This window comes from Acomys minous (genome assembly GCF_964271855.1).
Source record: "Acomys minous genome assembly, chromosome: 2".
In the NCBI taxonomy this organism is placed as follows: Eukaryota; Metazoa; Chordata; class Mammalia; order Rodentia; family Muridae; genus Acomys; species Acomys minous.
Window position 1 is genome coordinate 77,357,642 of NC_140484.1, and position 24,174 is coordinate 77,381,815.

At 41.4% G+C, this 24,174-nt stretch overlaps 1 protein-coding gene and 1 pseudogene across 3 annotated transcripts in view; one reads left to right on the top strand and one right to left on the bottom strand.

Annotated features, from left to right (window-relative positions):
* The window catches only part of USP31 (ubiquitin specific peptidase 31), a 61,867-nt gene that overhangs the window by 29,339 nt on the left and 8,354 nt on the right, over window positions 1-24,174 (top strand). For both annotated transcript variants that reach the window (XM_084765065.1, XM_084765066.1), the window contains exons 7-15: window positions 3,530-3,707; window positions 6,068-6,179; window positions 6,614-6,708; window positions 8,535-8,612; window positions 9,436-9,565; window positions 13,591-13,710; window positions 15,837-16,062; window positions 21,467-21,625; window positions 22,783-22,935. In XM_084765065.1, coding sequence (XP_084621191.1) covers window positions 3,530-3,707; window positions 6,068-6,179; window positions 6,614-6,708; window positions 8,535-8,612; window positions 9,436-9,565; window positions 13,591-13,710; window positions 15,837-16,062; window positions 21,467-21,625; window positions 22,783-22,935 — 1,251 coding nt within the window. The remainder of the gene's footprint in view (window positions 1-3,529; window positions 3,708-6,067; window positions 6,180-6,613; window positions 6,709-8,534; window positions 8,613-9,435; window positions 9,566-13,590; window positions 13,711-15,836; window positions 16,063-21,466; window positions 21,626-22,782; window positions 22,936-24,174) is intronic.
* LOC311587840 (U6 snRNA-associated Sm-like protein LSm7) lies at window positions 25-1,497 on the bottom strand (annotated as a pseudogene). The gene has a single exon. The product of its transcript is annotated as a U6 snRNA-associated Sm-like protein LSm7 (transcript).

Consider the following 24,174-nt stretch of genomic DNA (forward strand, 5'->3'; position numbering starts at 1 on the left):
ATGTTATATAATAGTATACAATTTTTAAAATTGTGGTTAAGTGCACATACTGTTGTTTTTAGATTTTTCATTTCTTTTCAATAAAATCTATTTCTTTTATTGCTAGTAATGATCTTTTTCAACCCCAAATCTGCCTTTTGTACTCCGTTCTTTATTGCCTTCGTATTGTGTAGAGGCCCACCTCGCCATTTCACCATGCCCCCAGCTTTTCTACTTCCTATTTGTACAAGTTTGCTGTAAGTCACTTGAATCCTCTAGTTATATGTGTGTGTGCTTGTGTTTTACTATCTCTGTTCTGTTCCTTCTCCTTTTCTCTCTCTCTTTTTTTAATTCAATTGGACAATTTTATTAAAAAACAAGTGGAACAAAGACCAAAACACCAAATGGAAGCTCACTCACGGAAGGGAGGCCTCTGGTCCAGGCCCCTCTGCTGGCTGCTAAGTGTCCTGCTGCTACACAAAGCTGTTGGGAATGGCCTCCATGTTGCCTGTGGGCAGATGAGCACCATGGAGGTGCCTCGGCACACCACGAGCTCCAGCTGCCACGTGTCCTCCGTCAGCTTGTGCTGGTCATTGGGGTCTCGTGTGTACTCAGTGGTCCCGTCCAGCACCAAGTTGAGCAGTGGGTCAAACCCTTTCAGGATGCCATTGGCTTCCTGGCCATGCTGGAACTTCACTCGGATGGTCTTATCGATGTACTTAGACAGGTCCAAGAGGCTTTCTTTCTTCTTTTTCTCTTTGTCTGCCATCTTGCCACTGTGCGCTGCTCTGCACAGGCCTTCCTTTACTCAGGAAAACTATTGGGCACATTGTAAAGACATCCTTCCTCACATTACTCAGAGAGCAAGGCCGACTTATTCCTTTAAATCTTAGTAACAACTTTTTTTATTTGGGTTCTTCTATTTTTGACATGAATTTGTACTTAGATCCTTGGATATCCTTCTTCCCATTCAGTCAGATGGATGTTTTCTTTTTACACCATTACCTCTAACAAATCACTGTTTCATTATTTTATCCCCTTTTTGTTATTTTTCTGCATCTTATTGCCACAGGAATTTGTGGCAATGTGCTCAATGATAAATACAAATACAAATAAACATAAGACAAAAATAGTAGAGAGAAAAAAGATATAACTGAAAGAACAGCCCAGACTTCTTTTGTAACTAAATGAAAAATATTTTTAGACAGAGTAGGGTAAAACAAAGGTAGACAGACAAGCAGGTGAGTCAGGCATGTCCCCAGTGACTGCTGCCTCTAGTGAGGCCTTATTTCTTTAGTTTGCACTGCTGCTTAGGAGTGTTTTTAGCCGGAGGCTAAGACTTCAAGAGGTGCATGGCCTGTAAAGGACATGCTGGCCAGCTCTTCTGCACCACAGAGCTCCAAACCATTGCTTCTGCTCTTCCAGCATGTGTGTGGAAATGACGGTGTTCTCGCCCGCCTTTCCCACTGTTCTGACATTCTTTGGAGTACTGGCCACCGTATGCTTCATCTCTTTATACCTAGCACTTTGTAGTATGCAGCAAGAGTCCACTTTGTGATTTTTCTACCGAAAAATTCCCCAGTTCTGTCTCTGCTCCTTGATTGCCTAAGGATTATTTTATCACATTGCGTTCCTATGCATTAATTAATTTCATATCCAAACATTATATTCTGGCTAGAGCACGTCTCTGTTACAAAATACACCCCCTTGCAAGCATGTGTTAGTCTGTGATCTAAAGACCTCACGTGTGCTCTATTCAAGTAGCACATGTGGGAGCACCCTCCTCCTCACTCTGGGGATGACAGCTGTGAACGAGAGAGGTTAAATCACTGGCCCAGGTCCCATTGCTGGGAGGCACAGGGCTGTGATTTGAAGAGTGAGTCACTTCAGCAGTTGAACAGCATCCCCGTATCTCACTAGGGGTCCTGTTCCCTTCTCACACTCTCCTTTGCCAAGAACCTGGGGAATGAGGGAGTTTGTTGTTTCAAATTTCGTTACTGTTATCTTTTTTTTTTTAATCACAGTTTAGAATGGTTATAAAGTAATATCTATTTTTGTTCTTTTGGGATTTCCTTTTTTTTTTTCTGGCGTTATGGAAGTATGTACTTAAGGTCATTTTAAATTACGGTATTTTTCAAAGGTCACTTCATTTTTTTTACATATACATTTATATATACATATACATACATACATACACATACACACACACATATATATAAACTACCTACAGCAAGAAGAACCATGAAATAGAAACAATCAGGAATTATATAAATGTTACATTCATAGTGTTTTGGCTGTTTGTATTTGGCAACCTTGAAGAAAAATCTTTCCTATCTTGGTGCATCTAAAGTTCTGAATGTAAATCAATATCTATCATAGTTCATCTTTATCAACTTAAAACATTTATCTAGACCTAAGAACATCTTAACCCCTAAACAACTAAGCCTAATTCTAAGACTAAACTATCTGGTCTTCAACCCTGTCAGATACTTGAGAAGGAATAAAATTAAATCCTTGAGTAGACAGGAAGTGCAGGTTAGCAGCTTCCAAAATGAGAAGATGACAGAGACAGTTTGTTGCCTGAACAGCCTTTGGGATTTCTTTGTGGTATTTATACCTAAAATGTGTTCTTCCCTCTAGTAGCTTGATTAAAGTTCAGGCTTTTGTATTTCTAGTGATTGCTTTTTTTAAAGCTATCTGAAATTTATTTTGATATTAATTATGTAATTGTCATTCAAATTGTTATAATGCTGCTGCATCTTAACAGCAAGTCTTATATTGCTGGCTATTTAGGTTATTGTCAGACCTCTGCTGTGAGTGCTTCTGCTTTTTCTTCTAGTGTTATTATAATTGGTGGTGTTGGCAGAAAGGCCTCTTCTCCATATGGAGTACATTTCATTAGGTGACATAATTTTGAGAGAAGAAAGAAGTTAACAGATACTGCCATTGAATAGCTACAGAGCCTTGTGATAGCATTGAATAGCTGGGTGGCTTTGAGTAACAGGAAGCTCCCTGTAGGACCCTGAAGACTTGTGCTGTCTGCCAGGCATTGGTTCTTGCTAATGTGGGCTGATCTGCTCTAGTGACCATGGTCTACCACAGCTGTGGCTTAGCAAGTGCAGTGTTAGCTCTTGTTACAATAAGTAGGGACAAGAAACTGCTGCTCAAACCTTGTACATGATTGCAAATGTTGTCTGAATTACTTCTGGAATGCATTTGATTACTTACTGGATCTAATTTAAAATTGTATTTGTGGGCCATTCCAGTAAATTTGCCCTTCAGAACTGTATCTGACTTTGACTGATGTGGAGAGTTATAATGTCTGGTTTTAAAGACAGGAAAGCCTACTTTAAAGGACGCCATGGATGCTGATAACCTAGCCCAATGGCTAGATGAGTAATCTCACAGTAGAGTGTTTGTCCCTATTTTTAATTGTAGTTTAAATTATAAATGACTTTTAAAAATTTATTTCTATTTCTCTTCTTTATAATGAATGAATGAAAAGAATCTTGAAGAAGAGCTAAGTTGAACTCTTTTTCTTCTTTTTCAGGCATTCACTTAAACAACAATCTAAACCACTTGAAGTTCGGCTTGGATCATCGTAGACTGTCTTCCCCACCACCACCAGCAGCAAAACAAGGGAAAGTGGACTTGCCCACCAGAGTGGCAAGCGACAAGATAGTTCTGCTTGTGTGTAACCGGGCCTGCACTGGGCAGCAAGGGAAAAGGTAAGAACCAGCTTATTTCCCAATAAATACTGACGTTTTTGAGGCTACATGCTTTAAAATATTTCTGAGAGCAGGGATGAAAAAAAAATCTTCTTTTCATGGGAATTTTGTTTTGCTTTTGAGGTAAGGGACTCACTGTGTATCCCAGACTACCAATGAATTCTTGATTCTCTAGCCTGAGCTCCCAAATGGTGGAGTTACGGGCATGTGCCATCATGCCCAGATGCAGTTAATTTTGATTCTGATATGCAGAAAGAATCTTTGTGTAAGTTGACTTGAATTGTTGGATTGGGGAGGGGAAGACTATAAAATTAGGATGTTAGAATTTGAATAAGAGATACTTATTTTTAAAGCTTACTTAGCTTCTGAGAACATATGTTCTGTGTGTGTTACACTTGTCTTAGAATTCTGAATCTGTGTCTTTAGACCTAAAAGGAAGTCTTAGCATGCCTGTCTGAATGGTACATGTGCCCCAGACTTATGTCTCAAACTGAACTCATTATTTTTCTCTTGCAATATTTTCTGTCTTGGCAAGTGGCACCATTATTCATTCAGCATTGTTAAGGCAGAAATCTGGGAGTGAAAAAATCTGAAATTTCTCTGCTGCCCTTTTTAAGAGTTTACGGGAACTATAGAATATCTTTCAAAGTAGCTTTATCAAAAAAGTGCCATCCGAGTAGTAACAACAGATGAATGTGTTTCAGGAGAAGGAGTCAGATTTTTTTTTAAAAACTAGTTAGGATTGTCATTATTTGAGCCTTTTAAAATTTCACTTTGAAATAAGTTCCTTAGGTGGTAAATAAATATAAATGGTGTCATTTAAATTCTGTTAATGAAAGTATTGATGTTTACAGTGTTTAGGCACTGTTCTGTTTTAAACCCTGTTCTCATGGAGAAGGTATCCTAGTTAGGACAGCCAACCCAAAACAAGTAAATACATTTAACCACAAGTAGTTATCACCATGTTGAAGACAATGACACAGGCTAAAATGATTGGATGTGAATGAAGAAAGTTTCTGGGTCTACATGAGAGCCAGACAGAGCACAGGAAGATGTCTCACTGGAAGGAAGGTGTCCCAAGGGGAAGGAGTGAGCTGTTGGAGCATCTGAGGAGAGGTCCCGTGTAGAGGGGGCCCAATGCAGACTTGGAGTGTGATGTGTTCAAGGTACAGAATCGAAGGGAGCTTGTGGTATTTTCCTTGAATTGAGCCGTATACAATCTCCTGTGGCACCAGGCTCTTAAGAGTGGAGTCTTGTGATAGTAAGGTGTTTCATCCATGGGGGCTTTCAGGCAAATTACTTCAGTATCATTGCTGTGAGTCAGTCACTAAATGGTCATGGCCAAGGAATGATTTTCTTGGTACTTTCTGCACTCTACATCAGTCTGAGTCTTCATCTGAGTTCATCTTTTAGTTAGATTTGTCATTCAGGCATTGATTGATTTATTCAGCAGCTTCTGTTTTCTGCCCATTGGCTGTTTAGGCCTCTAAGGTAAGTAAATTTCTTTCTATCTGTCTATCGCTGTCTTAGTTAGAGTTTCTGTTGCTGTGGTACAGCGCCATGACCATGAACAACTTGGGGAGGGAAGAGTTAATTTCATCATACAACTCTCAAGTTATATTTCATCACCGAGGGAGGCTAGGAGAGGAACCTGTCAGGGTCTGGAGCAGAAGCCATGGAGGAATGTTGCTTACTGTTGCTCTCCTTGGCTTGCTGAGCCTGCTTTCTTATGGCACCTATAGGACCTCAGTGAGCTGGACCTTCCTGCACCGATCATTAATCAAGAATATGCTCCACAGGCCAATGTGATGGGGGCATTTTTTCAATTTAATTTCCTTCTTCCAGAATGATTCTAGCTTGTGTCAAGTTGATGTAAACCTAGCTAGCACATGGAGACCGATGGGAAATTGGGCAGCGTTTATAACCCAGTGCCTGGTGCTGTGGTTCATGGGGATTGAGGGTATCCTGCAGTCGAGCAGGAAAGAGTATAGAAAGGTGGGGAGGGTATTCCATGCTGAAGGAGTGTGGTTTGCAACCGACGTGTGTGTTTTGAAGAAGACACATTCAGGGATCACATACCTATAATCCCAGCACTTGGGAGGCAGAGGCAGGTGGATCTCTGAGTTTGAGGCTAGCCTGGTCTACAGAGCAAGTCCAGGACAGCCAAGGCTACACAGAGAAACGCCGTCTACAAAACAAAACAACCATAGGCTTAAACAACTAGGGCATGAATGAAGCTGAAGCCAGAACAGTGGTCTTCCAACTTTAAACTACATATTAGAACTACCTGGAGCCTCCTCAGAAAAGCCTCAGTGCTAGATCATATTCCAGACTGACTTCACCAAAATCTTGTATTACAGATTTGGACTGCCTTTTGTCCTGCACCTAGAGAAGACAGTAGCATGGGACCTTCTGCAGAAGGAGATCCTGGAGAAGATGAAATATTTCTTGAGGCCTACTGTCAGCATCCAGGTTTGTAAGCACCTTGATATCCCAGTAGAGCATGGTTTTTAATCAGAAGCAGCAGTTAGTACAGTGAAACTGCTTTGTTGGCATTTTCGAGACTGAGAAAGGAGTTGACATTGCAGAAGTTTTCTTGAATTGCTTTGTATGTTGCCAATTTAGTACAGCTGGCTTATGATCAGCATGAAGATGCCGTGGAACTTCTGCACTTTTAAAAATTACTGTTACTGTGTTAAGGTGTCATGGAAAACCATTAAATTACTGTCTATTGAAAGCAATGGAATACTTGACAAATAAGTTGTATTTGAGTGCCTTGTCCTTATACTGGAGGAATATTTTGCAAAGTGAGCGGTTTGCTGTACTTCTGATCTGTTTTAGAAGTGCCACTGTGAAACATACCCTTGACTAAGTCCAGCCTAATTCTCATTTGACATCTGATACAGGTGTGTCCGTTCAGTTTGCGTGTGGTCAGTGTCGTGGGAATAACTTACTTGCTGCCTCAGGAAGAACATCCCTTGTGCCACCCAACAGTAGAAAGGTAAAAGACAAACACAAATTACCCTCAAGAATCTCACATGTGCACATGTGCCACCTAAGTAATGTCTGCTATCTGGTATAGTTTCCATGTAAGTGTCTTAAGCTCTTTAAGCTCATATGGAAATTAAGTACTTGTTTTACTTTTGATTCATACTAGGTACAGAGCTGTCTTAGTCAGGGTTACTATTGATGGGATGAAACACCATGACCAAAAGCAATTTTGGGAAGGCTTACATTTCCACATCACTGTTCATCATTTAAGGAAGTTAGGAAAGGAACTAAGAGGGCAGGAGTTGATACCGGGGCCATGGAGGATGCTGCTAGTTGTTTCTTCCTCATGGCTTGCTCAGCCTGCCTTCCCCACCCACAATGGCCTCAACCCTCCCACATCAATCACTAAGTTAAGAAAATACCCTGTAGGCTTGCCTACAGCCCAATCTTATGGAGGCATTTTCTCAATTGAAGCTGTCTTCTCTCCAGTGACTGTAGCTTGTATTAAGTTGACATAAAACTAGCCAGCATAAAAGTATTCTATGTTCTTTCTTGAAATTAGAATGGCTCATGTTAGGAAGAGAAAGATTACATATCTACACATACATCCATATATGTATGTATGAATGTATACATAAATATAAATAAATAAATTTATACTATTATTCACCAAGATTAAAGTGTTTCAGATTCATGTTCACGTCATGCCCTAGTATGCCTGGTAACTTGTGGTCTAGAAGGTAAAACCCGTGCCCCATAGTTTGAGCTCTCTACTTCTCTTTGATTAGGTCTCTTTGCTGTTCCTCTCCTGACCACAGCACACCTGCCTTTGTCTTTATTATACCGATGATTTCCTGAGCATATGACATTGTCCTATATGTGTGCTTTGCATGGGTGGTTTCTGTTGTCCATAATTTCTTTATTGAAAACGTTTATTGTTCCTCTTTCTCTGGTTTAATTTGTTGCTCTACTTTGCTATCCCTGTGCTTTTATAATAATGTTATTCTATTAGCTTTATACTATCTGTTGTACTAGCAGATATATGTCTATGGACTATCCATATATGGCTGCATAAATAGGAGTAGTTGCACTGTTTCTATTGTAATAGTTCTTTTCAGCACATACTTTTTAAAAGCACAGAAGTTGGCATGATCATGTATGTCTGTAATTTCAGCACAGAAAGGTCAGGATTTGAAGGCTGTAGTGATTAGAGACCTGGGGATTATGAGATCCCGTCTCACTTTCCCCCACCACCATTTTTTTTTTCAGACAGCATAATCATGTTTGAAAGGTCATTGTTTGGTTTTAGACATGAGAGTAGATTAGATAAATAACCGAAACTATTTCCCAGAATAGAAAAGATAAAAGATGAATAATATTAGCCATTAGTAATAAGTATCTCAATAAATGGAGCCGACCAGTGGGTTGGCTGGTGTGTGTTTATGGAGGATGAAGGGATAGGGGAGATGACATAGGCATAAGCTAGGCAGGGTGGGGCGGGGTTATGCAAGTGTGCAGACTGTTACCAAGAAGCTGCGTTGAGGCTCTGTGTGGCTGAGACATTGGGCAAAAGTTGGAAAGATAATACATAACATCTGAGAGTGTCCAAGCAAATTTTATAAAGTGGTACTAAATTTTTTCTACTCTTTCTATATTGGATGTTTTAGTTTAAGGATTTTTCATTGTAAACTAGTTACAAAATCAGAGGCTACATTGATCTTATTAAAGAGTTTCTAATGGGGAACTATAAATATTTCCTATAATTATAATACTCTAAATAGAATATAATCACATCTTTTGTTTAGAAAATAATGTGGCTCCACTTTAATTCTTTAGGGCATTAAAATCCTGTGGACCAGGTGGTACAGCTCATGTGAAACTGGTAGTAGAATGGGACAAGGAGACAAAAGATTTGTAAGTTATTTTTCTTACTCTCTCTCTCTCTCTCTTTTTTTTCTTTAAAGCTTTATTACTATCTTAGCAGCACACAGATCTTTCAACTTAGCTGGAACATACAAGTCTTAGCATTGACTGAGTATCTTAAGTGTGTCTTAACCCTTTATTGAAGTAGCTTATTATTCTTTTCCTGACTTCTTTCCAAGGCTCAAAACTTTAGAAAATTTACTTGTTGAGGGAAAAGCCATATGTTCATTAACTGCTGTGTAGGTTGATCTACTTTGATTTTTTTTTTTTAATAGGATCTTTAGCTCTTGTAGGCTTATATCAGACAAGATCAAATACGTTCAGGACTGTGTGGTTGTGGACTAGTAAGCTTGTATCAAATACATGTCCTTAGTTACCATGGACAAGAATGAATGACTTAAACAACATAGACAGAGCTAGCTAGTGGTATGTGTAGAGCATATACTGCTGTTACAGAGGAACCGAGTTCCGTTCTTAGCACTTCTATCAGGTGGCTAACAACAGCCTGTGACTCCAGGTTCAGGAGATCCGACACCTTTGGCTTCCGTGGGCACCTCACTGACTTGCGAATACTCACACACAAACAAAATAAGCACAATCATGGGCAGTTTGAGCAAACCTAACTCAACTTATTTGTTGAAATGACTTTACAGATGGAAAATTTTTCAAGAACATTTTGAAATGTGGAAGAGTTTAATGAACGCATTCTTACGCATTGATCAATTGAGTTATGAATTCATAGCTACTTTAAAAAGCTGTTGTTGTATCTGTTTTATAAGACATTCTCTGAAAGCTGCATTCCCCTGAATTTCAGCTTGTTTGTAAACACTGAAGATGAGTATATCCCTGATGCAGAAAGTGTCCGTCTGCAGAAGGAGCAGCATCATCAGCCACAAACTTGCACTTTATCTCAGTGTTTCCAACTCTACACCAAAGAGGAACGGGTAAGATGCACAGCCTGCAAGGTGACAGTGAGGAGATTGGTTCTGCCCAGGAAAACACATGGCCGAGGAGTTTGCATTCCCACAAGCGCTACACATATAAGTGGCCATTTTTAGCATTAGTTCTTTCAGAACTTGAACAAGGAGTGACTTAAATTTTTGATTATTTGGAGAGCTCTAGAAATAAGCCTTTGTAATTATTTGTTTTCTTTTTTAATAACGTACTTTTTTGTTGTTGTTCATTTCAATTTGGAAATCTTCAACTGTTTTCCTTTGTTTTGTTTTATGTTTTTGTTTTTGAGATAGGATCTTACAGTCCTAGCTGGTGTAAAACTTGTTATGCAGACCAGGATAGTCTCAAGCTCTAGGCAGCCCTTTCCCTCTCCCTCCTGAGTGTTGGGGTTACAGGTGTGGCCACCAACACAGTCCAACTTTTATCAATTTAGTACACTAGTACTGTAATTACAGGTATCAGTACCTATTCAAATTTAAATTAAGTAAATAAGATAAAATGAAGAATTAAGTTCTTTAGTTGTGTAAACCCCATCTCAGTGATTCAGTGACAGGGGCTCCAGTGACACATACCATATTTGTGGGATCATAGTGTGCTGGACCACTTGGCACAGTAGTCTACATATGGTAGGAACTCAGTAAATATTAAATGAATGGACAGGGAGATGGATGGATAAGTCTCCATGAGGCCAAGGCCCATGAGAAATCTTGACTAGAGTGTTTAGAGTTCATCCAGTCTTCTGTTGCTGTTCATTACATGTGTTTGTGTAGTCTGACTTTGTATAGCTGTGACAGAATACCTGGTATACTCAGGATAGCCTAAGAGGGAAAGATCTACGTTAGTGCATGGTTTCAGGCCACTGTCCTTTGTGCTCTGTTGATTCTGGGACTGTCACGAGACTCACCGTGGAGATGGGGAGTATGTGGAGGAGAAGGCTCTTGCCTCATGGTTAGCAGGAAACAAGGGAAAAGATAGGAAGGGACTAGGAAAAAGATACCCCAAAGATCTACCCTGGGTGACTCACTTCCTCCAGTTAGATCCTTCCCAAGGTTTCCAATACCTACAAAAATACTGTTACCAGGTAGGGACCAGATATTGAGTACATGCGCCTTTGAGGAACACGTGTATTAAACTATAGCAGGTTTTAATTTTGACCACTAGTTCACCCTTTGCTCTTGTACATATAGAATTAGGTACCTCAGGACTAGAAGGGACTTTAAAACTTCTTTTTTTTTTCTTTTCTTCTATCTGGTTTTAAAATGAATGATTGTTCCAGCTGCCAGGGTGCCTTCTGTTATGAGAAGTTTACCTACATAAGACCTGGCACCCACTTAGGTCTTGATAGAGATGGAAATTACCCTGAAATAGGTCCTCTGGTCCCATTAGAGCAATTAGGAATTTTCTTGAAATACTGAGAAATAACTTTTAGAATCTCTGAGTTCTACCTCCTAACCTGTTTGTAGTAAGTTTCTTCAAAAATAGTTTATCAAATGATAAGTGTTTATCAATTTTTAGCTTAATTATAAAATAGCCAGCTGGCTTTGGAACTGGTTAATTGAAGACCTTTGGTTCATCCTGTCTTTTTCACTGTTTGTGTTTAAATATTGACTTGAGAGATGTTTGAAAACAATACAAAGCTTAGGGGTTAGCAGATGTGTTGATGGCAGCATTGGGTCTGCAAAGTAACTCACTGCCCGAGATTGAGGAGTCTGTGCTGACAAGATAGGTTGCTCTAGAGCCTCATTCATTTAAGGTACCTGTAGTGTGTTGGGACCTGCACAGTGCACACTGATATTCAGTAATCAAGACAGTGGTTCTGCCTTCATGTTGTTCACACCCTAGAGCAGGAACAGGCATATAAGGGAAGCAGAGGTCCTAAGGTAGGAACGAGCTTGGCATGGTTGAAGACAGACGTGTAAGCAGTGTGGCAGGAGCACAAGAGCTAAGGGAGAGAGTTAGGCTAGTGTGAGCTTCAGTTACAGCCAGGACTTTTCTGTCTCTCACTAAATATCCTTGTATCCAAGAGAGGTGCTTGGCCCATAGGAAGTGCTCAATAAATACGTGCTGGAATGTGTGTGTATGTGGTACTTGGGAAGTTCAGTATAGGGCCAAAAATAACAGTACAGATATAGAGGAGGAGGTGGGACTTAGCAGTTGGTTGTGTGGCAGTTGTCTGGGGTCCAGCTGTCTTCAGATGAGCAGTACCACATAGATGTGAGCCAGTATTGTGCTGTCTGTGGAGGCTTTAGAAACAGTGCCCCAACTGTGATGGTGCTGGGGACTTCTCTTTTTATCGCTTCACATGCGTACTGTTAATGAGGACGGCACATTGAGACACAGGAGAGAGAGGGTGGGGCTGGTACATATGGAAGTCATGCTGTAGCCAAGAGTATTTTGAAGAAGGAGGCCTTGATGGGGCATCTGACAGTTAGTTTGGGACATTTGGACTGGTCCTGTGAGTGAGGTGTTGGGTTTAATTTTATATAAAGAAGAAAACCTAAAGTTTGGGAATACTAAAGAGTGCAATCTTGCCTGCCATGAGGAAGACCTGTGTAGAAGACTCCTGGCTGGAGTCCATATTCCTACAGAGCTAGAAAGACTTGACAGGGCAAGAATTCTCAGTGCAGTCACCAGGCCTGAGAGCTTTCCAGAAGTTTTAGTCAGTACAGAAACCAGAGAAACGTCTTAGAAACTATCAGAGTGATTAGATGTTGTGACATTAATACTACATTTCATCAAAGTATCTGTTTATAACGTATTAGGATTAAACAGACAGAAACCTACTTTTGACACAAGTGTGAGACTGGATAGCCACATAAGGGGAGTATTGATATGCCACATGGGATGTGGGCTTACCAGATGGTAGTTTGGGCCCCTTTTCCTGGCTTTCTGATCACTTCTGTTACCAAAGTATCTGCCCTTCTGTCCCCCAGTCTTTTCTGGGAACATGGTTGAGTTACATCATCATGAAAGTGGATCTCGTCACTTGTGCCTTATCAGCCTGGTCTTTGTTTAGCTGATATGAAGTGTGGATACTGGTCTCTGAGGTTCTCAGTGGCCTCTGCTCAGGTTTCATTTGACTACCTTATGGTGCATGGCACTAATGACTACATTTCTTACCACTCTTTCTTACTTTATCTAAAGAGAATACTTTTAGTTTTCAGTTTTTTGACTGCGTCTTTAGATCCTGGTGACTTTTAAGGTTGGGTATGTCTCTTAAAAGAGACATTTTACTCAAGATTCTGACTTTGGCCCTTTGTCTTCCATTTTGATGGAATTGTCTTCCCAGGGCTTTCCTTACCTCATCTCATGTGTGATCCTAGGTTGGATGTTGCCTCTTTAGGCTGGATTTCTCATGTGTTTGACACCTCTAAGTTGACGTGGCCCCAGCGTTCGCATTTAGATGCCATGCTTGGATTTAGAGTATTGGACTGATGGATGAAAGGGCTTGTTGAGAGCGTGTTGGGAAGACTAGGTGGAGCAGTTCAGTGCTGCTAGAGGAGGGAAGGGTTAGCACACATGAAGTGTGGGCAGCAGTGAGGGAGAACTTGGAGTGCAGTGGTGTTCATGGAGGTTAGTGTGGAGACAAGCTGAACATGAAGGGGTGTGGGGTGAGAGGAAGGAGAAAATGGGAGGGATTGGGATCTTGGGGTAGTCCCCTTTGTTTCACCGTGATGGGCAGTAGTATGATTTGCTGAGGTAAGATGCTCTAGAGCAAGAAAGTCCGTCTTGATGCAAAGGTGATAAGGTGAATTTTGGGGGCATGCTGGGATTGAGGTGCATCTGTAACAAGAGCATTTAGTCATTCTTCTTTGAGGGGCGTTTGTTTATCACTCATCCGGTGTCTACATCAGCCAGGTACTACTTGTGATTGTGTTATCCATTGGCTGTTCTCCTGTGCAGCTTCCAGAGAGATGCTGCGTGATACCAGGCCCTGGCAAGAAAGTAGTCCAGCTGCCATGACAAAGGCTTTCATTATGTGGTGCCTAATGGAAGTCCTGCTCCTTGTTTCCAGCTTGCTCCTGATGATGCCTGGCGGTGCCCACACTGCAAGCAGCTGCAGCAGGGGAGCATCACATTAAGCCTGTGGACTCTGCCTGACGTGCTTATTATACACCTCAAGAGATTCCGCCAGGTGAGAAAATCCTGTTACTGGGGAAGGCTAGCATGACGTTTCTCTTGACTTCTCTTGGCACATTGTGTGAGTTCTTTGGTGACGCTGTTGGATTCACCCACTGATGTTGTCTGAATGTGTCCACACATGAGTTTCCTGTGATCCTTCAGGTCCTAAGCGTTGTAGTTTATGCACATGTTTTACTTTGTTCTTGAAGGTTTGCTTTAGACTTGTAAATGTTTTGCTTAAAATTTAGTGTGTTTATTTTAGGATTGTGAAGTGTCCTTTGTGAGAGAGGTAGAGTTCTATTTCTACCTAATATAATAAGCAGTGTTGTCGTGCTCCAAGTTACATAGTTGGGGAGGTGAGTCATAAACAGATACAGATGAGTCACTTTCCCCCAAAAGTGTCTCGTGAGGTGAAACATGTCCTAGACAGCCCCATTATAAGAGAGGGTAACAACAAGTGAGCCTTAGTGTCCTTGTGGCCTGGATTTAAGAGAGCTTGTGCCTGAAAAATGAGTGGATGTTTGCTAGATGAGAGGGAGAAGCAGCACTGTATCTTCACGTGACAGGGAAGCAGTTTATGCTGAGCCTGGGGCTGAAGAGGCTGAGAGCAGGACAATATGATGACACACTGCAGAAGATGGGGTGGTGGTAGGAGCTAAGAGGGAAGAGACAGGTGGATAGAGAGCAGTTGTTCAAGCAACCCTTGTAGGCAGAGTCAGATTTTAATGAAGATGTTTGAACAGAAGCAGCAATTGCTAAGTGTGTGTTTTGAAATGATCATTTCAGCTGCTGGATGGTTAGCAGATAAAGAGTTGCAAGTTTTGTGGGCATCTTAGAGGCTGCTACTGGCTTAGGACAGAGTTGTAGAAGTAGGAATGGAAAGATGTGAAGACTTAAGGGGGACCAGTGGTGGCAAGGACAATACACACATAGTCTCCAGGGCTGGGTTTTCCTAAGCATCAGTGTGGAACTTAGGGGACTCTCTCACATTCCCTCCCAGCCCTTCTAGATTTTAGAGTTGGGCTTCTGTGGTAATGAAATGTGGCATTTGCCTTGGGCTTCCTCCTTGGGCTCTGTAGGTGGGAAGTTGATTGAGGCTTCCACTCTAGCCCTCTCTGTTTTCTCCTAATGTTAACTGATTTCTTTCACCTTTTCCTTCCAGAATCCCAGATTCAAAACTGCAGTGTCATCTTTGGCATTCCTTCTTGTTACTCTAATCTAGGTAGTCACTTGTGCAAGTTGACTTGGCTTTCCCATGGGTTCTTTGTGTGTCTTCTCCTGCTTGCTGTCACCCTGCCACTGAATGATTTTCTGCTATTGTTCAGATGGATGCAGTTGCAGTCTTTAATTGATTTCTTTACCTCTATAACTCTGCCCTTCCTAATGTGTTTTGCACATTGCTCACAATTCTTCACTAACAATTCTGGTGACATCACTTCCTCCCTACAAGCCTCAGCGTTTCCCTCTGCACTATAAAATAAGGTCCTTGTTCTTTCAGCTTGGCCTTCATTCAGAAGCTTTTCTCCTATGAATAGCTTTAATAGATCCATAAATCTCCTTCAGTAGATCCATAAATCCTTAGGATTGTCATATCTATGTCTGATTAGTTTTTAAGTGTTTTCCTGGACATAGAAAATACACAATAATATCCATTCAATGGGCTTTTAGGTTTCAAAGCTGTTCGAAAAGGTTTAATGGAAAATACAGATTATTAAAGATTGTTGGCTAAATAGCTAAGTTCGGCCAAATAAATGTGCTTGTTGGAGAAGTAGGGAGGAAAGGGTTACTGCTTATTGAACGCCTCTCCTGTGGCTTGCCCTTTACTACTCACACCCCATTAATCTTCAGGCATCTTGACAGAGTGAAATTGTCACTTTGCTTCTAAGATAAAGAAATGAAAATCCAGAGGTTCATTTTCCTCTACATGTTGGTCCTCATTGGTTTTACTTTAGGTGGTACTAAAGCTTGTTCCTGTAGACAGTTAGCACTATTAGTCTGTTTCTCTATTCTGTGTCTTGGGAAATATCAGATAGGTGATTCAAAGTGATTTAACTGACAGGGTCCACATTTCATGCTACACTGAGCTTCCATCTGCTTGCATTAAAATGTCATCAGAACTTGTTTTTCTTCTTGCAACAGGAAGGAGACAGGCGTATGAAACTTCAGAACATGGTCAAATTCCCCTTGACTGGCCTGGACATGACACCTCATGTGGTTAAGAGAAGCCAGAGCAGCTGGAGCTTGCCATCTCATTGGTCCCCATGGAGACGGCCCTATGGACTCGGGAGGGACCCTGAGGACTACATCTATGATCTGTATGCTGTGTGCAATCATCACGGCACCATGCAAGGGGGGCACTACACAGGTCTGCAGTGCGAGAGGCTGCGTGTCTGTGCTGACGCTTCCTTCAGGCTGTTTGCTTGTAGCTTTTGATCCTCCGTTTCTTTTCCAGTGTGCCTTTTGCCAGCTCTGAGAGCAACTTCATCCTCCAGCTCTCTGTCCGAGGCCAAATACATGAACCTTCTTTCTGAATTTATTCATCCAGTAGTGAGCAGACCTGATGGCAGAATATTTGCACACCGCTGAGGAGCCACTCTTGTTTACCCAGTGTGCCTCCGCATCATAGCTGTGTGATGCCTTTGAGGTTCTAGCATCTCCCTAGCTTAAAATGGTCATGAGTCACTTCCATATCCTCTATTCTTTTAAGGGTAAATTTACTTTTGCATTATAAAAGCAACTCTGTTCAGCATATGAAGTCTAGAGAGAGGTGGAAAAAACACCATTGTGAAATGGGCTTATCAAGGTAAAAGCTACTAACATTAAAAAAAAAGTCATGGTTAAGATATGCATGATTAAACTTAGCATTTTAGTCAGTGTTAAGTGTTCAGTTTGGTGGCATTGAGAACATGTTGTTGGTCTTCATATCCACTTCCAGAACTCCTTCATCTTCTTAAACAGAAACTCATTGAACAGTAATTTCCATGTTACCCTCCCCCAACCTCTGACAGCCACCACACTGTCTCAGTGAACTTACTATACTCTAGGTAACCCTTGCACTGGGCCCACACAGTATTAGTAGTTGTTTCTAACTACTGTATTTTATTGAGTGTAATGTCTTTAAAGTTCATTCATAGTAGTGGTTTGATACATAACATATATATTTAATGCTCTTTGGTTTTGTTCTTTCTGTTTTACACTGATGTGACTATATTGGTGTGTTTCACTTATAAATATTAAACACTTTGTAGTTAGCTTGTAATGGTCTCTTAGCACATCAGAGGTGACTAAATCCTACTGTGTATTTTCTAGGAGTAGAAACAAGTAGGCAGAGATGCAGATAAAATAAAATTGAAGGGCAGAGCTGTGTGTGTACTAAGTGGTAGTGAAAGTGAACCCAGGGGAGGGGAGGAGAAGCTACCTGAGATTGGTACCTGTTTGAGCAGCACTAGCTTATGGGCTTAGAGTCAGAGTTATACCTTTGTGGTGGTCCAGTGAAACTGATATTGCTCAGTGATACGGTTTCATCTTAGCCTGTGTAGTTACACTGATGTTCTAATGACAAGTTGTCTAACATGGTATTTCTCAGAACATATTTCTCTTAAGTGACATGACTAGTAGCCATTCCCATTGCTTAACATTTATTGTTTTTGTTTTTAAACTTAAAAAAAAAAACCTCTTAATCTACTATTGATGACTCTTCTTGTAAACACTTTTTTCTTGAATTTTGATTCTTTATTTCTTTGAGATTGAGTCTCAGAAATGTAATTATTGGATTAAGAGCATATAAAAACCACATAAAGCCAGGGTTTTTTACTTCGATATCTGTATATAAGGATTGATATGAAGGAAATACTGTTAATTGGTTATCTGTATAGGTGTTTTAAACTCAGATTGCTGTACCCTTTATCTTCAGTCTATTTGATGAGCATGCCTCTCAAGAGCCTAGTTTATCAGTGCAGTGGTTTCTCCAACAAGACCCTGGCACTCTAATGCTGGCCACTGACTTACAGTAGTGGGTGGAGATGGGGGACCTGTCAGATGGTTAAAATCCTTGAGATTCTTCTCCTAGCAGTTAGCCACCAGTTCCTGTGTACTGGCAAGATGATGGTGTCTGTTGGCCTTCCTAGCCTTGCATGTTCTCTCAACCTACTCTCTTCCAATCAGGAAGGCAAGAGGACAGGAAGATGACTAGCTGTCGTCGCTCATTCTTGAAACCCTTTTAGTTTAACTCTGCTGACAGCAGCTGTGTTTGAGAGGAATGATCCAGCCTCTGGATGTGTTCATGACAAAACAGTCTGGCTTCTGCTTTTCTGGGAAGCAAGGAGAAAGAGGCTCCCACAGTGTTTTCATGTTACAGAAGACATTAATAGCTTAAATATGTTTTACCTTGTACTTTTGCTTAAACACTATTTAGATGGCAATGCAGTGTTTGTTGTTTTATCTATTTTTATAGCAGCCACTTATGTGGTGATTATATTTCTATTTGAATATTTGATTTTCTGACATTACTATGTTCTTGGATACATAGACATGGGCTAGTCATAGGACTATGTATTCTTTACTCTTAGGATGGAAAGGACTTAAATGTAATTTTCTAATTACTTGCTATATCAACACCTTTGCCAACATACCTAGTTGATATTTATACTGCTTCAGCTTTGGTGAAGAAATCATTTTGCAAAATAGGTCCTATTATTATATACTGAGTAGGCAAGAAATTGTTAGGGAAAATAGGATGGACGGTGCTAGATATCAGACTGTTATGTCCTTTATTTAGAATAGACTTTGTGAACCTTGTGAAAACCTGCAGAAACAGTGTAACTCAGTTAAAGGAGCTTGGGTGAGATTGTAGACCCATCTTCCTAGCTCTGAGAACTTGGCCAAGTAACTTTGCTTGGGCCCATGAAGCACATTGGTATCATCTGCTCATCGCCCCTTACCTAGGAGGTGCTCACATAGTCTATATCAGTGGGTCTCAGCCTTCCTAATGCTGTGACCCTTTAGTATTATAGTTTCTCATGTTGTGGTGACCCCAACCATAAAATTATTTTCACTGTTACTTCATAACTGTAATTTTGCTACTGTTATGAATCATAAATATTCTTGTTTTCCAGTGCTCTTAGACATGAAGACCCATGAAAGGGTTGTTCAACCCCCAAAGGTGTCACAACTCATAGGTTGAGAACTGATGGACTATATTATCTCCTCTCTCCTGTTCTGTGTGTGTGTTTGAAGGCCAGAGGACAACCTTGGGTGTCGTTCCTCAGGCTTTGTCTACCCTGTTTTGAGACAGCCTCTCATTGACGGGAAGCATGCCAGTTAGGCTGGGCTGGTCATTGAGTCTCAGGTGTCAGCCTGGCTCTGCCTCCCTAGCACTGGGGGTCACCAATGTGTGCCACGTGGAACAGTCTCCCCAGACCCCTTCTTTTCTGTTGTTAAGGCAAACCATTGCTTGTCTCATCTCTAAATGTTTACAGTTACAGTTTAGAGAAAACATCACTTGGCATTACTTTATTTTCTTTTTAATTATATTTATTTGTGTTGGGGGATGGCAGTGCATGTGGATGTCAGGGCATAATTTATGTGAGGGGTTTGGTTCTTTCTTTCCATTATGTGGGGCCCCGGGATCAGATAGGCAGTAAGTTTATCTGTTGAGCCACCTCATAGCATTTTTATTTTATTTTTAGTTGAAGATACTGTTTTTAAGTCTTCACTAGAATGTCTTTGATTCATTCTTGAGGTAATTGCATGGTATGTGAATGGCTAACTTGTGCAAGGAATTTAGAACAGAGCCTCTCAAACTATCTGTGATAAAGGCCTCACTATTTTCTATTTAAGCATTTCCAATCCTTCAAAAGCCAATTTTGTAAAAATACAGTATAAATGTTACAGCAGTATCATATTTATTGCAAGACGTTTTTGAATGCTTATCTTTGTTTTGGTGCCTCCTTTTGTGGGTAGCTGCCAGCGTCTGAGCCATAGCTTGAGTAGCACTGGCCTAGAAAGCACTTTGGAAGGCAGTGTTGGGGAGAAAAGCAAGTAGAGTTATAAGTTAGCTTAATAGTAAGTTACTGCATGGCCTTTCCATTCCACGATTGAGAGCAGGCCATCTGAAAGGAAGCAGACTGAACTAGAGCAAGGTGACTCTATTCATATATTCCTGGTGGGCGTGTCCGCTGTGCAGCTCTATTCCCACTCGCCTCTCCTAACTAGCAGCCTCCTCCCGGATGGGCCGTTTTGTGTATTAGCCTGGCCTGACGCCATCAGCCCAGGCTGTGTTGTTGCGATGATGTGTCCAGTTCATTCTCCCTGGTTCTGGCAGTGGCACATGATCTCCCTCCTACATGGGGAGCCTTTGCTTGCAGCAATTCCTCACCTAGGTCCCTTTCATCTCTGTGGTTCCATACTTGCAAAAGTGAAGTGGCCTATGAGGGTGTCACTCATGGCGCCTCTCAGCATCCTAAGTCTGTGTCTGCATTTACTGAATATTCTAGCACTCACCTGTTTTCAGTCAATGGATATTTTTAGAAAGGTAATAACAATGTGTTTTTCTGGATTAAGCTTTTAAATTAGGATCCCTTGATCGAGCCTAATAGTGTGACTTGATTTCATGACCTCAAGGTTTTGGGGTAGGTAGGGTGCTTGTGATCAGACCCTTGCTCTTAGGCTGCTAAGCACATATTTTGTTACTGAGCTACACTTACAGCTCCACACTTTTATGTTTTTAATTGGCTCCTGTTTTGTTTTTGTTTTTCTCGGTGGTTCTTGAATGCTCTTTATTTCTCTCTCAGGCTTAGAGTTGTAACTAGAGAGAAAGCTCCATGTTTGTATTCTTGAGTTCTGTGTTGTCAAGCTTCCCAGGGAACTTCTAAAGATTGTTTAGGAAAAGGGTTGGGTAAACCCAAAAAGCCTTATGCTCATCCTCTGTCAGTTGTATGACCATGTGCTAGGTGGCCTTTGTGTGTAGTGTAATATGGGTGTATTTGTGGAGTATGTGTGTGGAGGCCAGGGGTCCTCCTCAAGTGCACCCACTTTGTGTCTTGGGTTTTATTGTTGCTGTTTTGCTAGTTTAATTAGGCTGGGTGCTGGGCATTGAACTTGGGTCCTCATTCTTGCCTGGTAGCACTTTACCAGCTGAGCTATGTCCCCAGCCCCATAAGTAGTGTTTCTGAGCCTGTGTAAATTTGTAGTAATGAAAATCTCAGGATTAAATTAGATGTTTAGAGTATGGTAAGTCTTAGATAGCAGTTGGTGAGCTGTTCATATTATTTTATATTATTAATAAATGCTAAAGTGGTACAACAACAACAGAGTTCTTTACCCTGCCTTTTGATAATGAGACTGGATAATTCTGTGTTGTAGAATGCTTCCTATGTACGCATTGTGGACATGTCTGGCCTCTACTCACTAGACGCTTGTTAGCCCCACTCCCACTCCACCCCCAGTTGTGACGATCAAAGTGTTTTTATTCATTGCCAAGTGTCTAGCAGGAAAAAATTGTCCTTGGTTGAGACCTACTTATACTTAGAAGTGTAATGAGTTTTCTGAGATAAAACAGTTTTGAAATTGGAATACTTGGGAATTTCTTAGAACATTCTGCCTGGGTGTGAATTGATTTGGATTTGTTTTTTCCTTAATCTCTTTTTGTTACTGTGGACAGTTGAAAATGCTGTGGAGTTAATTATATACGTGAGGCATAAGGGATGGTGTCTGTGGGTAGAGTACCTGGTGTGGCTTTGCTGTTGCTGACAATGCGCTCTTTTTGGCAGCGTACTGTAAGAACTCCGTGGATGGTCTCTGGTATTGCTTCGATGACAGCGATGTACAGCAGCTGTCGGAAGATGAGGTGTGCACACAGACAGCTTACATCCTTTTCTACCAGAGACGGACAGCCATCCCATCATGGTCAGCCAATAGCTCAGTGGCAGGTAACCTGGTTCTTGGGTGGGTTTTTTTTTCCCCTTATTTTTTTCTTTTCCCCAGAATAGGATGTTGTAATTCATGGTCCAGAGGATGTCCCAAAAGGCTTTATTATTAAAAGCTTGATAAGAATAATTTTCACATTTCCACGCAATCTGGGAACCAATGTGATCCAGGTCAAGGAAGTTTGGGTGGATTCTGAACTAATGGACCAGTAGAGTTCACATAGAGGTGAGGGCAGATGCTAGCCAAGCCATTCAATGTTTACTCTGGGTAAGTGCCTGGAGGAATAGTGTTGGCAGCCTGAGGTACTGTTCTGACATCTGTGTAGGTGATTTTGGAGCATGTCCCAAGCCTCTAGAGAGGTGTGTATGCTCAAAGCAACTGAAGGAGACAAGCCCTGCCCCGTGGGTAGGCTGCACACCTAATGGAAGAGGGAGCTCTGGTACTCTTGGGCCTTTCCAGTGGCTCAGCCGTGCTCAAAAATGGCAGTCTTTTGAGGTCTGTTGAGGCATCGCTGCTTCAATTTCAAGAACACTATCTATTGCCCTAACATATTTAAGGCTACCCCTGGAAGTGAAAGAACAGAGTGACATACAGCACATTCATACACTGCGTGCGTGCGTGCGTGCATGCATGCGTGGGCGTGCGCACGTGTCGTTAGTATGATAATGGCTTTAAAATGTCCAAAACTGATCAAAGCTAAGAAAAAAACAGTGTATTGGAAGCCAAAGAGGGACGGAGCCATTATCAGGATGAAAAGTAAACAAACTAAAATTTAAAAGAAAAGAAAAGAAAAGGAAAACACTGTCTGTATTATCACTCATCCTCTACGTGATTTAGCAGTACTGCCAGTGTCCAGAGCTGTGTACATAGTGAGTCCTTGTCGAGTGAGCAGACGTGTGTTCCTGTTCATTATTGCCCTGCCAGGATTAGAATTTGCTTTTGGAAATAGTTATTCTACATTTACGTTTTGTTTACATGACCTTGCCGGATGCAGGAATTGCCTGGAGTTTCCTTATCTTTGCGAGGGATACTCCGCTCTGGGCATTTGTCTTGAGTCTGGGGTGAGGACCCAAGCCTCTGGCTTGACTGGCAGCACTTTGACAGGATGTGTGCTGTGCTAGACCCTGGCTGACCTCAGCACCCATCTCTTTTTCTCCAGGTTCTACAAGTTCTTCTCTGTGTGAGCACTGGGTGAGCCGGCTCCCAGGGAGCAAGCAAACCAGCGTGACCTCTGCGGCCTCCTCCAGACGCACCTCTTTGGCCTCACTCTCTGAGTCTGTGGAGATGACAGGGGAAAGGAGTGAAGATGATGGTGGGTGTGGGTCTTGGTGTCAGAGTTCCAAAGGACAACTCACAGACAAAGCACAGGTTCTGCAGGCTTAGGAGCAGTCTTTTCTCGAGAGTGTAGAACTTAAAGGAATTTGGGTGCATAACTGGATTGTGGCTTCTCTATGGCTAGGGTTTTCTCCCACTACTTCATTATTTCTCACTTCTATATTTTAGCATGCAGATAAGGGCTTTCTTTATCTATTTTAATAAGAGACACGTTTTGTTACATTGCCTGGGACTCCCTCATGTAGAGTTGATGTTCTCAGCTTAATGAGGACACCATTGGCTCAGCTTGACCTCTACTCTAAACATAGTCACAATATCAATACTGGAGAAAATTGATAAAATATTGAAGTGGATTTTATTTGGTTTTTCTTGGTACCTTTCACTTACTGCTTGAGTATTGACAGGATAGCCCTTAATACTATCAGGAGCCCCAGGTGGCATGGCATGGATTGGGCAGTCAGAGCACTAAGAGCTCGAAGGATGAGCTCAGCTTCTATAATGAACACAGTGAGTCATCTTCCAACAGCGTTCACTCTGCTGCCAATAGTTCAGTTGCTTTAATCTGCTTCCGAGGGTGACGGATAATTCTGAGAAAATGAAATGGAGCCAAAGTGGAAGGTGTTTGGAGGAAACCAAACTAGGAGAGCAGTGGCTCTGGCTCCACCTGCTGTGCCACTTTCCTTCTTTTCCTTGTGAAGCAGGAATATGTTGGACTTTTTCTGCTAAGACTTTTCTCGTTCCTGGTATTTTCTAAAAAGTTGACTAATGGATCTAGCCTGTTTTCATCACAGTCCTGTAAACTTGAAATTTGATGTTAACAATAAACCCAGAAATGGCTTGCCTTAATCTATTTTTGAACAGTTTAGTTGGTAAAATCAGTATCTTCTTAAGCATCATCATCATTCAGTCATGCTCAGTGGTCACAAAGAACAGAACCTGACTCTTAAAAGTCACAAAAGGGGGCTGGAGAGATGGCTCAGAGGTTAAGAGCACTGGCTGCTCTCTTCCAAAGATCTTGAGTTCAATTCTCAGCAACCACATAGTGGCTCACAGCCATCTGTAATGAGACAGGGTGCCCTCTGGCCTACAAGTGTTACATGCATGCGGAGCACTGTATACATAATAATAAATAAATCTCAAGAAAAGAAAAGAAATCACAAAGACCACACCTGCAGTAACAAATGTATACAGAATTCAGCTCAGAATTGTCTTGGAA